Genomic DNA, 12,180 nt, shown 5'->3' on the forward strand with positions numbered 1-12,180 from the left:
GGCCGCAGTGGGGGTGGCACTGCTGCCTGTCCCCTGTCCTCTCCAGCGCCCACTCTGCGGCCCCTTTCCTCACCCTGGGCCTGCTCTAGGGAGGGATGGGCCTGAGGGTCCCCTTGCTGGGCTGAGGGGAACCGTCTCCTCCAGGAGAGGATGGGGCCTGGCAGGGGGCGTGGGGCCTCCCTGGGTCTGGTGTCCCGTCCTGCCCCTGCCGAGGGAGGAGCGGTTACATAAGCTCCACAGGCCCCTCCGAGCCGGTCCCCCCAGCCCAGTTTCCAGTGAGGCAGCCAGCGCGGGCGGGGGTGCCGGTCCTGGCGCAGGCCTGCTGCTGACCACACGCGTCTGGAATGTGCAGATGTTTCTTTGGGGGCTCTGGCCCCCAGACCCCACTCAGCATCTGGTCTGGGGAGTGGGCACCTGGGGCAGTCAGCTCTGAGTGTGGGGCTCTGAGGCGGGTCCAATTTGTCCGGGGCCATTCCCTCTGCTGTGGATTGGGAGGGCCCTGGGGGCTGCCCCACACCCAGGGGAGTTCTCAGCCCCTCTGTCGCGAGCCCCGACCGTGGCTCCCCCTGCCCAGGAGCGCCTGCGGGGCAGAAGGCCCAGCCCCAAGACTTCCTGGCCCTGCCAGCCTCAGGCTTCACCCACCCTCATGCCAGCTGTGGACAGAGCCCAGGGGAAGGCAGGAGAGCCAGCGCCTGGCTGGGAACATCCCTGAGGGGCCCACACTCCAGGGCCAGGGGGCCTGACCTGGGGCTCACACGCCCAGGTGGCGGGCAGACCCGCCGCAGCATGAGACACGTGTCACCTACCTTGGGCTGGCAGGCCGGCCCCGCTGCCCACAGCCCTGGGACGTGGCCCCACCTGCGACAGGGGTGTGGAGGGGCAGTCTCCAGGCCTGGCCACATCCCCTGCTGTTCCTGCTCCTGTTCCGGGATGGTGCTGGGAAGGGGTGAAGCCCCCGCTGTGGCCACCTGGGACTTCCTTCTCCACCTAACGGTGCCCCAGCAGCCGCTAAGGAGTCTGCTGGGTCCTACACTAGGATGGTCCTAACTCCTTCTGCCTTCCAGATCAGACACTCAGCGCTGGGGGCCCCTCGTGTCCCGGGGCTGGGGCACCGTCCTGCCCGCCGTGGGGGTGCACTCCTCCCAGCAAGCCTGGTCTCAGCTTACCTGGGAGCACATCCTGGCCCTCGGGCACCCATCAGGCCGTCCCTGTGCACCTGGCTCCCACCCTTCCAGCTAACAGCGGGAACTGGGGCGAGGGGTATGTGGGGCAACAAGGCCTTGGGACTCCAGAGGACCCTGCACTCCACTCTGTGCTCTTGCCTGGGCTTAGGGCCGCCTGGTGGTCCTGCTGCCAGATGTCTGGGCCCTACTGTGTCCCCCATCCTTGCAGGGAACCAGAATGTGGGGGCAGGGCATCAGACAGTAGTGATGATGTCACCTGGCGGGTGCAGAGGAAGCCTGAGGGGCGGGGTGGGGGGGCTGGCGCGAGGCCGCCTGGCTAGGCCTTGGCATTCCCCCAGAACGGCGATGGCAAAAGCAGATGGAGACGTGGAAAAGTACGGGAGCAAGTGGGTTGAGGACTCCACAGGGTCCCCTGTGCCCTTCCCTGTTCCTGAAGCCCATACCTGAGTCCTTCCCAGGGCAGATGCTTCCACACCCTGGGGGGCTGCACCTGGCTCCTGTCTGGGCCCCAGCTTGGTTCCACTGTCCTGGGCCCTGGGAGCTCGGCTGAGCGGGGTCCCCAGGGCCTTGCCCGGGGCCGGGGTGAGGGCCGGGAGAAGGAGCCAGCCCAGAGCCTGGCGTGCAGGGAGTGCATGGCCAGCACCCGTGACAGGCAAGGCTGCCTGCTGGCGTGGAAGAAGTGTCCATGGCACCCCAGGCCTAGTCTGCAGTGGGGTGGGCGGGGAGCGGGTGGGCTCTGGGGTCCTTGGCTGACCTGCCCCCACGCCTGCCCTGGCTTGTCAGCTCCCAGCAGCAGCCATTCTTGATGGATTTTCCAGAAAATGGGATGTGGCCAAACATTTTCAGGCTTTTTCTTCTTTCCTTCCTCCTGTGGCCTTTGTGGGAGCTGCTCCCCATGCCTAGGGGCCGGTGTGAGAGCCTGTGCCCCCTCCCTGGGGCTGTTTCACAGCTGTGTCCCTTCCAGGGGGCCTGCCTGTGTTTACCATGGCCTCTGCGGCACCCCTCGCCCCCTAGAGCTGCTGCTCCTCAGGTCCCGCTGCCTCATTTCTCCCTGAAGCGTTGGTTCTGCTGCTGCTGCAGCCACTGGAAAGTCCCTCCTCAGGTCTAACTGCCGTTCCTCATGGCACAGTGTCCCCCCTCGGGCATGGTGCTTGGGCAGTGAGTGGGAGTCCGGCTGCCTCACCCTGTCTCGAGAATGGCCTCTTGCTGGTCTTCCAGTCGCCGGCCTGTCCCATCCCACAGTGGGATGCTGTGGACACCCAGCAGTGCGGCTGTGGGGCCCCCCATCCTTACGGGCAGTGGGGAGCACCTCAGCCCATGTCCCTACCTTGGTGTAGAGGAGGGGGCGGCAGAGAAGCTGAGTTCAGTTAGAGGGGAAGCGGTGGCCCTGCCAGAGGGGCCGTTCCCTGTGTGCCTGGCCCCCAGATCCTCTCCCCTCCTGGAGTCCAGGGCACTGGCACAGGCTCTCTGAGTGTCCCACAGCCCGTGGGGGAAGGGAGCTGCACCCCCAAGCATGCCCCCCATCCGCAGATGGAATGAGAAGCTCCGGGAGCCGGGTGCCCAGCACCTCGTCTATCTGGGCACCCAGCCCGGGTCAGGGCCCAGCTCCACTGTCAGTGGCTGGTGCTGCTTCCTGGCATGGAGAAGGCCTCGTCTGCTCTGTCCCCCTCAGCTGGGGTGGCTTCTGGTCCTCTTTGTTGGTTCCCCTCTGAAGCCCCTGCCCCGGCCCCGGGTCCCACTGGGCAGCCTGTGTGTGCATCTCTCCTGCGCCAGGGTAGGCTGCTGTGGGAGTGGAGCTCCGATAAGCAGGGCTGGAGGCTGGCAGGGGCCGGGCGGGCGCTCAGGAATGGAGGCTGCCCTACCTTAGGCCTGGCTGCCAGGTGGTCATTGCTGGGAAGAGCAGGTCTGGGCGGAGGCACACTGCTGGGTCACGTGTGGGGAGGGTGACACCTGGGGAAGTAGAGGCCCATGGCAGGCGGCTAGGCCTCGGGGGCCTGGGGAGCAGGGGGGTGGCGTGCAGAGCTGGGGAGGGAGCCACAGTCCCTGTGCCAGGAGCACTACTGGGAGTGCGTGGGACCAGAAGGGCCACCCAGGGTGGGCAACATGGTGACCCCGCAGGTGCCTGAGGCCGAACATGGAGTTCTCAGTTTGCCCCAGCTCTCTGGCTTCTCACCTCCTTGTCACCAGCACCAGGACCTGGTTTGTAACTCAGGCAGCTCTGAAAAGAGACATGCTGCCGCCCTGTGGTTTCTGTTGCCTTTTCTCCGCTGACTACTGACATGGACTGTCTTTCCCACAGCTGTGACCAATTGTGCTTCTTTTAATTGCCTGGTGTGTTTTTTTTTTTTTTTTGAGTTTTCCTTTTTTTCCTCTGTCCCTCCCTCCCTTTTTCTTTTTCTTTTTTTTTTGAGATGGAGCTTCACTCTTGTTGCTCAGGATGGAGTGCTGGAGTGCAGTGGCGCAATCTCAGCTCACTGCAACCTCCGCCTCCTGGGTTCAAGTGATTCTCCTGCCTCAGCCTCCCGAGTAGCTGGGATTACAGGTGCCCACCACCACACCCAGCTAATTCTGTATTTTTAGTAAAGATGGGGTGTCTCCATGTTGGTCAGTCTGGTCTTGAACTCCTGACCTCAGGTGATCCGCCTTCCTTAGCCTCCCAAAGTGCTGGGATTATGGGTGGGAGCCACTGCACCTTGGCTCCTTCCCCTTCCCCTTTTCCTTCTCTTCTCTCTCTCTGTCCTCCATTTCTTTCCTTTCTTTTCTTGTTTTCTTTTCTTTTTTTTTTTTTGAGACGGAGTCTGTCTCTGTTGCCCAGGCTGGAGTGCAGTGGCCGGATCTCAGCTCACTGCAACCTCGGCCTTCCGGGTTCACGTGATTCTCCTGCCTCAGCCTCCCGAGTGGCTGGGACTACAGGCGCCCACCACCACGCCCATCTAATTTTTGTATTTTTAGTAGAGACGGGGTTTCACCCTTTTGGCCAAGGTGGTCTTGATCTCTTGATCTCGTGATTCAGCCTCCCAAAGTGCTGGGATTACAGGCAGGAGCCACTGCATCCGGTCCCTTCCCCTTCCCCTTCCCCTTCTCCTCCTCCTTCTCTTCTCTCTCTCTCCTCCCTTTCTTTCCTTTCTTTTCTTGTTTTCTTTTCTGTTTTTTTTTTGAGATGGAGTCTCGCTCTGTCGCCCAGGCTGGAGTGCAGTGGTGTGATCTTGGCTCACTGCAAGCTCTGCCTCTGGGGTTCATGTGATTCTCCTGCTTCAGCCTCCCAAGTGGCTGGGACTACAGGTCCCCGCCACCACGGCTGGCTAATTTTTGTATTTTTAGTAGAGATGGAGTTTCACCCTGTTGGCCAGAATGGTCTCGATCTCTCTATCTCGTGATCCACCCACCTCAGCCTCCCAAAGTGCCGGGATTACAGGCGTGAGCCGCCGTGCCCAACCTCTTTCTTTTCTTTCTTTCTCTTTCAAGACCGGGTCTTGCTCTGTTGCCCAGACTGGACTGCAGTGGCACAGTCAGAGCTCACTGCAGCCTCGACCTCCCTGGCTCAAGCAATCCTCCTGCCTCAGCCCCCTGAGTAGTTGGAACTACAACTACACACCACCATGCGTGGCTGATTCTTTTTTTTTTGTTGTAGAGATGGGGGTCTTGCTATGCTGCCCAGCCTGGTGTCAAACTCCTGGCCTCAAGCAGTCCTCCCTGCTCTGCCTCCCAAAGCAGTGGGATTACAGACATAAGCCACCACACCCAAATTCCTTTTCTTCTTTTTAACTGGAATAGTTGACTTTTTCGTTCTTAGCTGTGTCGGGAGAGTATTTTTGGCCTTCAATATGTCATCTAAGTTGTTAGTGCTTTTCTCAACTTGTAGTTTGTTTTCTGATTCTATTTATATTTTGTGTAGAAGTTGTGTATTTTAGATGGAGTTAGGTCTACTGGTCTTTGATGTTTTATTTATTTATTATTTATTTATTTTTGAGGTAGAGTCTCGCCCTTTCACCCAGGCTGTGGTACAGTGATGCGATCTCAGCTCACTGCAGCCTTGACCTCTCTGGGCTCAAGTGATTTGTCTCGCCTCCGCCTCCCGAGTGCTTGGGGCCCCAGGCGCATGCCACCATGCCTGGCTCATACATATTTTTTGTAGATATGGGGTCTCACTGTGTTGCCCAGGGTAGTTTCTAAATCCTGGGCCCAAGCGATCCTCCCGTCTCAGCTCCCACGGTGCCGGGTTACCAGCCTGCGCCCCCGTGCCCAGCCGTCTTGGATGTCTCATTTCTCCTGGGTTTATGCCTCAAGATGGCGCCTGCTCCCCTGTGCTCCCTGGTAGCCTGGTAGTGATCCTGCTTCTCACACATTCATACCTGGTTGTGGTCCCACAGTGGGACCACCCTGCTGGGTTAGGAGCAGGAGATGGGGGGGCCCTCGGGTCTGTGTGGGGGCTGTGGACAGGGTTGGGAAGCCTTGGCTCTGGGGGGCACTGTGGACAGGGGACGGGGGACTTTGGCACTCAGGGGCGACTGGACAGGAAACTGGGGGACCTTGACCCTGCATGGGATGGGTTGGGGGTCCGTGCCCATCCTGGCCCTGGGTGGACAGGTCTGTGTGGCACTCGGCAGAGGGCTGAGATGGGTACAGACGGCTGGGGCCCCCAGGCCTCTCCTGGCTTGGTTTCCCCAGATGAGCGTTCATTTGGGTCTTCCATCGGGAGGACCTCCTGACCTCTGGGAGTGGGGAGCTCAAGAGTGGGAGGCCATAGCTTGGGGATGCTGAAAATGTGTGGGGTGGGCCCAGGGATGGCCTCCGGGCCTACTAGGGGCCCTGGCCCTGACCCACTGCCACTTACTCCTCAGAGACGTCTCCCACAACTTGCTCCGGGCGCTGGACGTCGGGCTCCTGGCGAACCTCTCGGCACTGTCAGAGCTGTGAGTGTCCCCCAGCCGCGCCAGCATGCAGGGCTCATTCCAGATGGGCCGGCGGCACCGCCTCTTGCTGCTCGGCTGTGGGGGCTTCCATCAGCTTTGCCGAATCCCCCTCTCTTCCAGGGATATAAGCAACAACAAGATTTCTACGCTAGAAGAAGGAATATTTGCTAATTTATTTAATTTAAGTGAAATGTAAGTTGTGGTTCTTTGGGTGGGTGTCAGTGGCTGGACCCCAGGCCCCCAGCATCCCTTCTGCCCTCCCAGTTGGTCTGTGTCCCATTCCAGGCTTGAGACCAGATCCTGGGGGCAGTTCACTGCCTGCTTGGAGCCCCCCAGGGCCGGCTTGGTTGGGGCAGGGGAGGCGGTGCTGTCAGGGTGGCTCCAGGGCCTGGTTGCCGGTGAGGGGCTGGCGTAGACCCTTCCCACGAGACCTGGTCCCCACCTCCTGCCCCTGCCTTGCAGAAACCTGAGTGGGAACCCGTTTGAGTGTGACTGTGGCCTGGCGTGGCTGCCGCGATGGGCAGAGGAGCAGCAAGTGCGGGTGGTGCAGCCCGAGGCGGCCACGTGCGCTGGGCCTGGCTCCCTGGCTGGCCAGCCTCTGCTCGGCATCCCCTTGCTGGACAGTGGCTGTGGTGAGTGCCAGTGGGTGGGGCCAGCTCTGTCCCTGCCAACCAGGTGGGACCTGGGCCCTGCAGACACCTGGGAGGACTCAGGAAGGCCTCTCTAGGGAGGGCCTCTGGGCCAAGAGAGCAGCATGGGAGCCTGTGAGTATGGCGGGTGGATGGGGGGCATGGGGTGGAGCCAGGAGGAGGGGAACCCAGGGTCTATGGCTGCCTCTTCTAGGTGAGGAGTATGTGGCCTGCCTCCCTGACAACAGCTCAGGCACTGTGGCAGCAGTGGCCTTTTCAGCTGCCCACGAAGGCCTGCTTCAGCCAGAGGCCTGCAGCGCTTTCTGCTTCTCCACTGGCGGGGACCTTGCGGCCCTCTCGGAGCAGGGCTGGTGCCTGTGTGGGGCAGCCCAGCCCTCCAGTGCCTCCTTCGCCTGCCTGTCCTTCTGCTCTGGCCCCCTGCCGCCTCCTGCGCCCGACTGTGGGGGCCCAACCCTCCTCCAGCATGTCTTCCCTGCCTCCCCAGGGGCTGCCCTGGTGGGGCCCCATGGACCCCTGGCCTCTGGCCAGCTAGCAGCCTTCCACATCGCTGCCCCGCTCCCTGTCACTGCCACACGCTGGAACTTCGGAGATGGCTCCCCCGAGGTGGATGCCGCTGGCCCGGCTGCCTCGCACCGCTATGTGCTGCCTGGGCGCTATCATGTGACGGCTGTGGTGGCCGTGGGGGTCGGCTCAGCCCTGCTGGGGACAAACGTGCAGGTGGAAGCGGCACCTGCTGCCCTGGAGCTCGTGTGCCCGTCCTCGGTGCAGAGTGACGAGAGCCTCAAACTCAGCATCCAGAACCGTGGTGGTTCAGGCCTAGAGGCCGCCTACAGCATCGTGGCCCTGGGCGAGGAGCTGGCCCGAGGTGAGTGCCTCCTGCCCACCTCCTCTTCCTCCCCAGGGCCGTCTGGGTGGGGCTGAGCCTGGTACCCCCATCTTAGGCCCACACTGACCGTTGACACCCTCATTCCCACCGGTCTCCAGTGGTGCACCCGCTCTGCCCCTCGGACACGGAGATCTTCCCTGGCAACGGGCACTGCTACCGCCTGGTGGTGGAGAAGGCAGCCTGGCTGCAGGCACAAGAGCAGTGCCGGGCCTGGGCTGGGGCCGCCCTGGCCATGGTGGACAGTCCCGCCGTGCAGCGCTTCCTGGTCTCCCGGGTCACCAGGTGCCTGCCCCCAGCCCCCGAGGGGCCAGAGGTTGGGGGATCTCAAAAACACTGGGGCAGAGCCCGCGGCTGGGGAGGCTCAGGTGGAGAGAGACGGGAGCTGGGCCAGCCCTGGTGAGGAGATGGCGCTGGCCGGCAGGGCCATTCCTGTCAGCCCTGCAGATACAGAGGCAGACGTGAGCTGGGGGCAGCCTCTGGACACTCCTGGGGCACGCCATATGGGAGGTGGCCTGCATGGAGATCCCTGCCGGTGCCCACAGGCCCTGTGGGTGGGTGCTACTCTGAGCCTGGGCTGGTGGGCCTTGCTCTCTAGGCTCTGGGCCTCAGATTCCCCATCTGGAAAGGGGGACAGTGATGAGGCTCTGGACGGGCTACTGTGAGGGTAGGAGGATGCAGGAGTGCCCTGAGCCCCCTGCCATCCCATACCCACCCACAGGAGCCTGGACGTGTGGATCGGCTTCTCGACGGTGCAGGGGGCGGAGGCGGGCCTGGCGCCGCAGGGCGAGGCCTTCAGCCTGGAGAGCTGCCAGAACTGGCTGCCCGGGGAGCCACACCCAGCCACAGCTGAGCACTGCGTCCGGCTCGGGCCTACCGGCTGGTGCAACACCGACCTGTGCTCAGCGCCACACAGCTACGTCTGCGAACTGCGGCCTGGAGGTGTGCAGGGGCCAGGCGGGGGTCCTGAGACACTGGCTATGGTTAGGGGTCTGCTGAGGGCCCGCGGTGGAGGTGGAGGAGCTGGTGGGGGCTCTCGGGCTGCTCGGTCCCCAGTCTGTTGGCCCTGGTGTCGTGGGCCCTGGCCTGGCACCTCATTGTGCACTCACCACCCCAGGCCCAGTGCAGGATGCCGAGAACCTCCTCATGGGAGCACCCATTGGGGATCTGCAGGGACCCCTGACGCCTCTGGCACCGCAGGATGGCCTCTCAGCCCCGCACGAGCCCGTGGAGGTAGTTGGCCCTCCGCATTCTAGAACCCACTCTCCTGCTTGCCCTTGGAGGCCCTACCTACCCTGCCCACTGTGGGCCTCACTGAAAAACTTGGTGTCCTTAATGCTGCTTGTGCCTAGTGAAGATGGTTGGGAAAACCCAGAGTGCAGAGACGAAAGACTCACGTTACCCCCAGGCCTTTTTTCTGAGTGTTTGCAAGTTATTCCTGAAAGGCAGGTCAGGGGTCCTGCTGCCCATGGACAGTTTCCATCGGAGTCTTCTTCGTGAGCGACAGGAGCATGGCCTGTGGGGGTCTGATGGCTCACTTCCCTTCCTTCCCCTCTTTCTAGGGAAGTTTGGGTCGGGGGAGTCTGGGCTTCAGGCTGGGGTGGAGTTTGCGGAGCTGAGGCGGCCCCCTACCCTCCAGGTCATGGTATTCCCGGGCCTGAGTCTGAGCCATGAAGCCTTCCTCACCACAGCCGAATTTGGGACCCAGGAGCTCCGGCGGCCTGCCCAGCTGCGACTGCAGGTGTACCGGCTCCTCAGCGCAGCAGGTGGGTCTCTGGCCTCTTTGAGCTCTCACGTCTGCCTGTCCCGTGGCCACCAGAGCGGTCACCTGTCTCTGGTGGACAGAGCTGGGGTTCCAGAGACACCAGCTCGCTCCAGGTGTCCCTGGGATGGATCGGGTCGGGCCTGCCTGGGGGCCAGCCTGGGTCAGTCAGCTGGCTGGAGGCAGGGACGCAGCACTGGGCTGGGAGTGCTGCCCAGGCGGGGAGACCTGTTCTCACAGCAAAGCCAGGCTTGCCAGTGCAGGCAGGTGGGCGTCTTGGTGGCCTGTGGGCGAATCAGGGCCCCAACACCCTCCCCTCCTCGCAGGGACCCTGGAGAACGGCAGCGAGCCTGAGAGCAGGTCCCCAGACAACAGGACCCAGCTGGTCCCCGAGTGCATGCCGGGGGGACGCTGGTGCCCTGCAGCCAATGTCTGCGTGCCGCTGGACGCCTCCTGCCACCCCCAGGCCGGTGCCAATGGCTGCACGTCAGGGCCGGGGCTACCTGGGGCCCTCTATGCTCTATGGAGAGAGTTCCTCTTCTCCGTTCCTGCGGGGCCCCCCGCGCAGTACTCGGTGTGTGGCCCTGACCTTAGTCTGTCCCCTGCATCTCCTCAGGCCACCTTCCTGTCTGCTGCCCAAGGTCTGGGTCTGCTCACCAGACACACCCAGCCTGCAGGCCACTCCCATGTCCCTGCCACCTCCAACCTCTGACCTCTGCAGTGCCCTTGCTCCTCTCCCAATGGGAGAAGCTCTATCCTGGGCTCTCGGCACGTGCTGTGCCTCCTCGTCCCCTCTCCTGGCACAGCTGCTCCTTCCTGCCTGCCAGATCTCGGCCTGTGTCCTCTCCCCGGGTGTCCCCCTGTCCGCAACTGTCCTGCTTGTCCCTGTCATGAGCACCGTGGGGAAGTTCCCTGAGGCCTGGCTGACGAAGTGGGGAGCCCTTCCTGTCCACCCTCCTCCCTCGTGCAGGGGTCCACGGGCCATGACCATGAGGACATGATGCAGCCCTGCCTCCCTTGCCACAGGTCACCCTCCATGGCCAGGATGTCCTCATGCTCCCTGGTGACCTCGTTGGCTTGCAGCACGACGCTGGCCCTGGCGCCCTCCTGCACTGCTCGCCGGCTCCCGGCCACCCCCAAGCCCTGTACCTCTCTGCCAATGCCTCGGCCTGGCTGCCCCACTTGCCAGCCCAGCTGGAGGGCACTCGGGCCTGCCCTGCCTGTGCCCTGCGGCTGCTGGCAGCCACGGAACAACTCACCGTGCTGCTGGGCCTGAGGCCCAACGCTGGGCTGCGGCTGCCTGGGCGCTATGAGGTCCGGGCAGAGGTGGGCAATGGCGTGTCCAGGCATAACCTGTCCTGCAGCTTCAACGTGGTCTCCCCAGTGGCTGGGCTGCGGGTCATCTACCCTGCCCCCCGCAATGGCCACCTCTACGTGCCCACCAATGGCTCAGCCTTGGTGCTCCAGGTGGACTCTGGTGCCAACGCCACGGCCATGGCTCACTGGCCTGGGGGCAATGTCAGCGCCCGCTTTGAGGCTGCCTGCCCTGCCCTGGTGGCCACCCTCCTGCCTGGCTGCCCCTGGGAGACCAACGATACCCAGTTCTCAGTGGTAGCACTGCCGTGGCTCAGTGAGGGGGAGCACGTGGTGGAGGTTGTGGCAGAAAACAGCGCCAGCCGGGCCAACCTCAGCCTGCGGGTGACGGCGGAGGAGCCCATCTGTGGCCTCCGTGCCACGCCCAGCCCTGAGGCTCGTGTGCTGCAGGGAGTCCTAGTGGTGAGTACGGCTGAGGCTCTGCCACCAGCCCCCAGGCAGGTGCCTGCAGACAGGGTGCCCACACAGGGCGCTACGCCTGGCTTCCCAGTGAGAGCGGCAGCCCAGTTACTGGGGACATCAGCCCTGAGCAGGTCCTGCTGGCTGGCTCCTCAGGCTACCTGGTGGGCTCTAAATTCCTGGAAAGTCGCAGCTCGCACAGCGGCTCCGCTAACACATTCCACTGTCTCATTTCACGAAATGAATTTAAAACTCCGCCCCCCGACCTCACGCGAACCCCTGCGAGTCTGTCACACCCTCTGTTGTGTTCTCGCCTGGCTAAAGCGAGTGGCTTTTGAGGTGAAGACTGAACCTCTGATGGGAAACTGCAGGCCGCCTGCGGTGCTGCCATGCTGGGCACATGCGGGACAGCGCTGTCTCCAGGGGCCTTGGGAGGGGCCGTTTCTGATGGCCCTGGCGTGACCTGTGCAGCCTATCCTGGGTTCTGTCAGCCGATGTGGGTCCTGTCTCTGAGGCCCGTGTGCCTCCCCTCACTGCTCCGAGCTCTGTGGTTGAGGAGGTGGGGCAGGAGCCCCAGGAGGGTCTGAGAGGACTCAGAGAGAGGGGGACTCTTTGTAGCTGGTACTAGGTCTGCTTTACAGATGGGGAAACTGAGGCACAGATTGGTTGAGGCATCAGTAGTACAATGTGGCTGGTTGGAGAGCCGGATAGTCAGTGCCCCCGTCCGGGCTTGGCTCCCATGGCATGCAGAGCCCCGGGCACCTCCTCCACTCTGTGCCCTGTGTGGGACTCTCCAGCCCAATGGGAGGTGTGTCCAGGAGGCGACAGGCCAAGGGCAGAGCAGTCCTCCACAGAGTCCAGGCTGACACTAGTACCCCCGCAGAGGTACAGCCCCGTGGTGGAGGCCGGCTCGGACGTGGTCTTCCGGTGGACCATCAACGACAAGCAGTCCCTGACCTTCCAGAACGTAGTCTTCAATGTCATTTATCAGAGCGCAGCGGTCTTCAAGCTCTCA

The 12,180-nt window shown here is 62.9% G+C and overlaps 1 protein-coding gene across 1 annotated transcript in view; it reads left to right on the plus strand.

Annotated features, from left to right (window-relative positions):
- The first annotated feature begins 1,529 nt into the window (after positions 1-1,529).
- PKD1 (polycystic kidney disease 1 (autosomal dominant)) overlaps positions 1,530-12,180 on the plus strand; it is a 36,115-nt gene continuing 25,464 nt past the window's right edge. The window contains exons 1-12 of the mRNA XM_011962467.1: positions 1,530-1,570; positions 6,026-6,097; positions 6,218-6,289; positions 6,560-6,729; positions 6,941-7,612; positions 7,732-7,915; positions 8,352-8,572; positions 8,748-8,863; positions 9,270-9,396; positions 9,719-9,966; positions 10,419-11,168; positions 12,049-12,179. Of these exons, the coding sequence (XP_011817857.1) occupies positions 1,530-1,570; positions 6,026-6,097; positions 6,218-6,289; positions 6,560-6,729; positions 6,941-7,612; positions 7,732-7,915; positions 8,352-8,572; positions 8,748-8,863; positions 9,270-9,396; positions 9,719-9,966; positions 10,419-11,168; positions 12,049-12,179 (2,804 nt within the window). The remainder of the gene's footprint in view (positions 1,571-6,025; positions 6,098-6,217; positions 6,290-6,559; positions 6,730-6,940; positions 7,613-7,731; positions 7,916-8,351; positions 8,573-8,747; positions 8,864-9,269; positions 9,397-9,718; positions 9,967-10,418; positions 11,169-12,048; position 12,180) is intronic.

The sequence above is a fragment of the Colobus angolensis genome, unplaced genomic scaffold (assembly GCF_000951035.1).
Source record: "Colobus angolensis palliatus isolate OR3802 unplaced genomic scaffold, Cang.pa_1.0 Scaffold59, whole genome shotgun sequence".
NCBI classification, from domain to species: Eukaryota; Metazoa; Chordata; class Mammalia; order Primates; family Cercopithecidae; genus Colobus; species Colobus angolensis.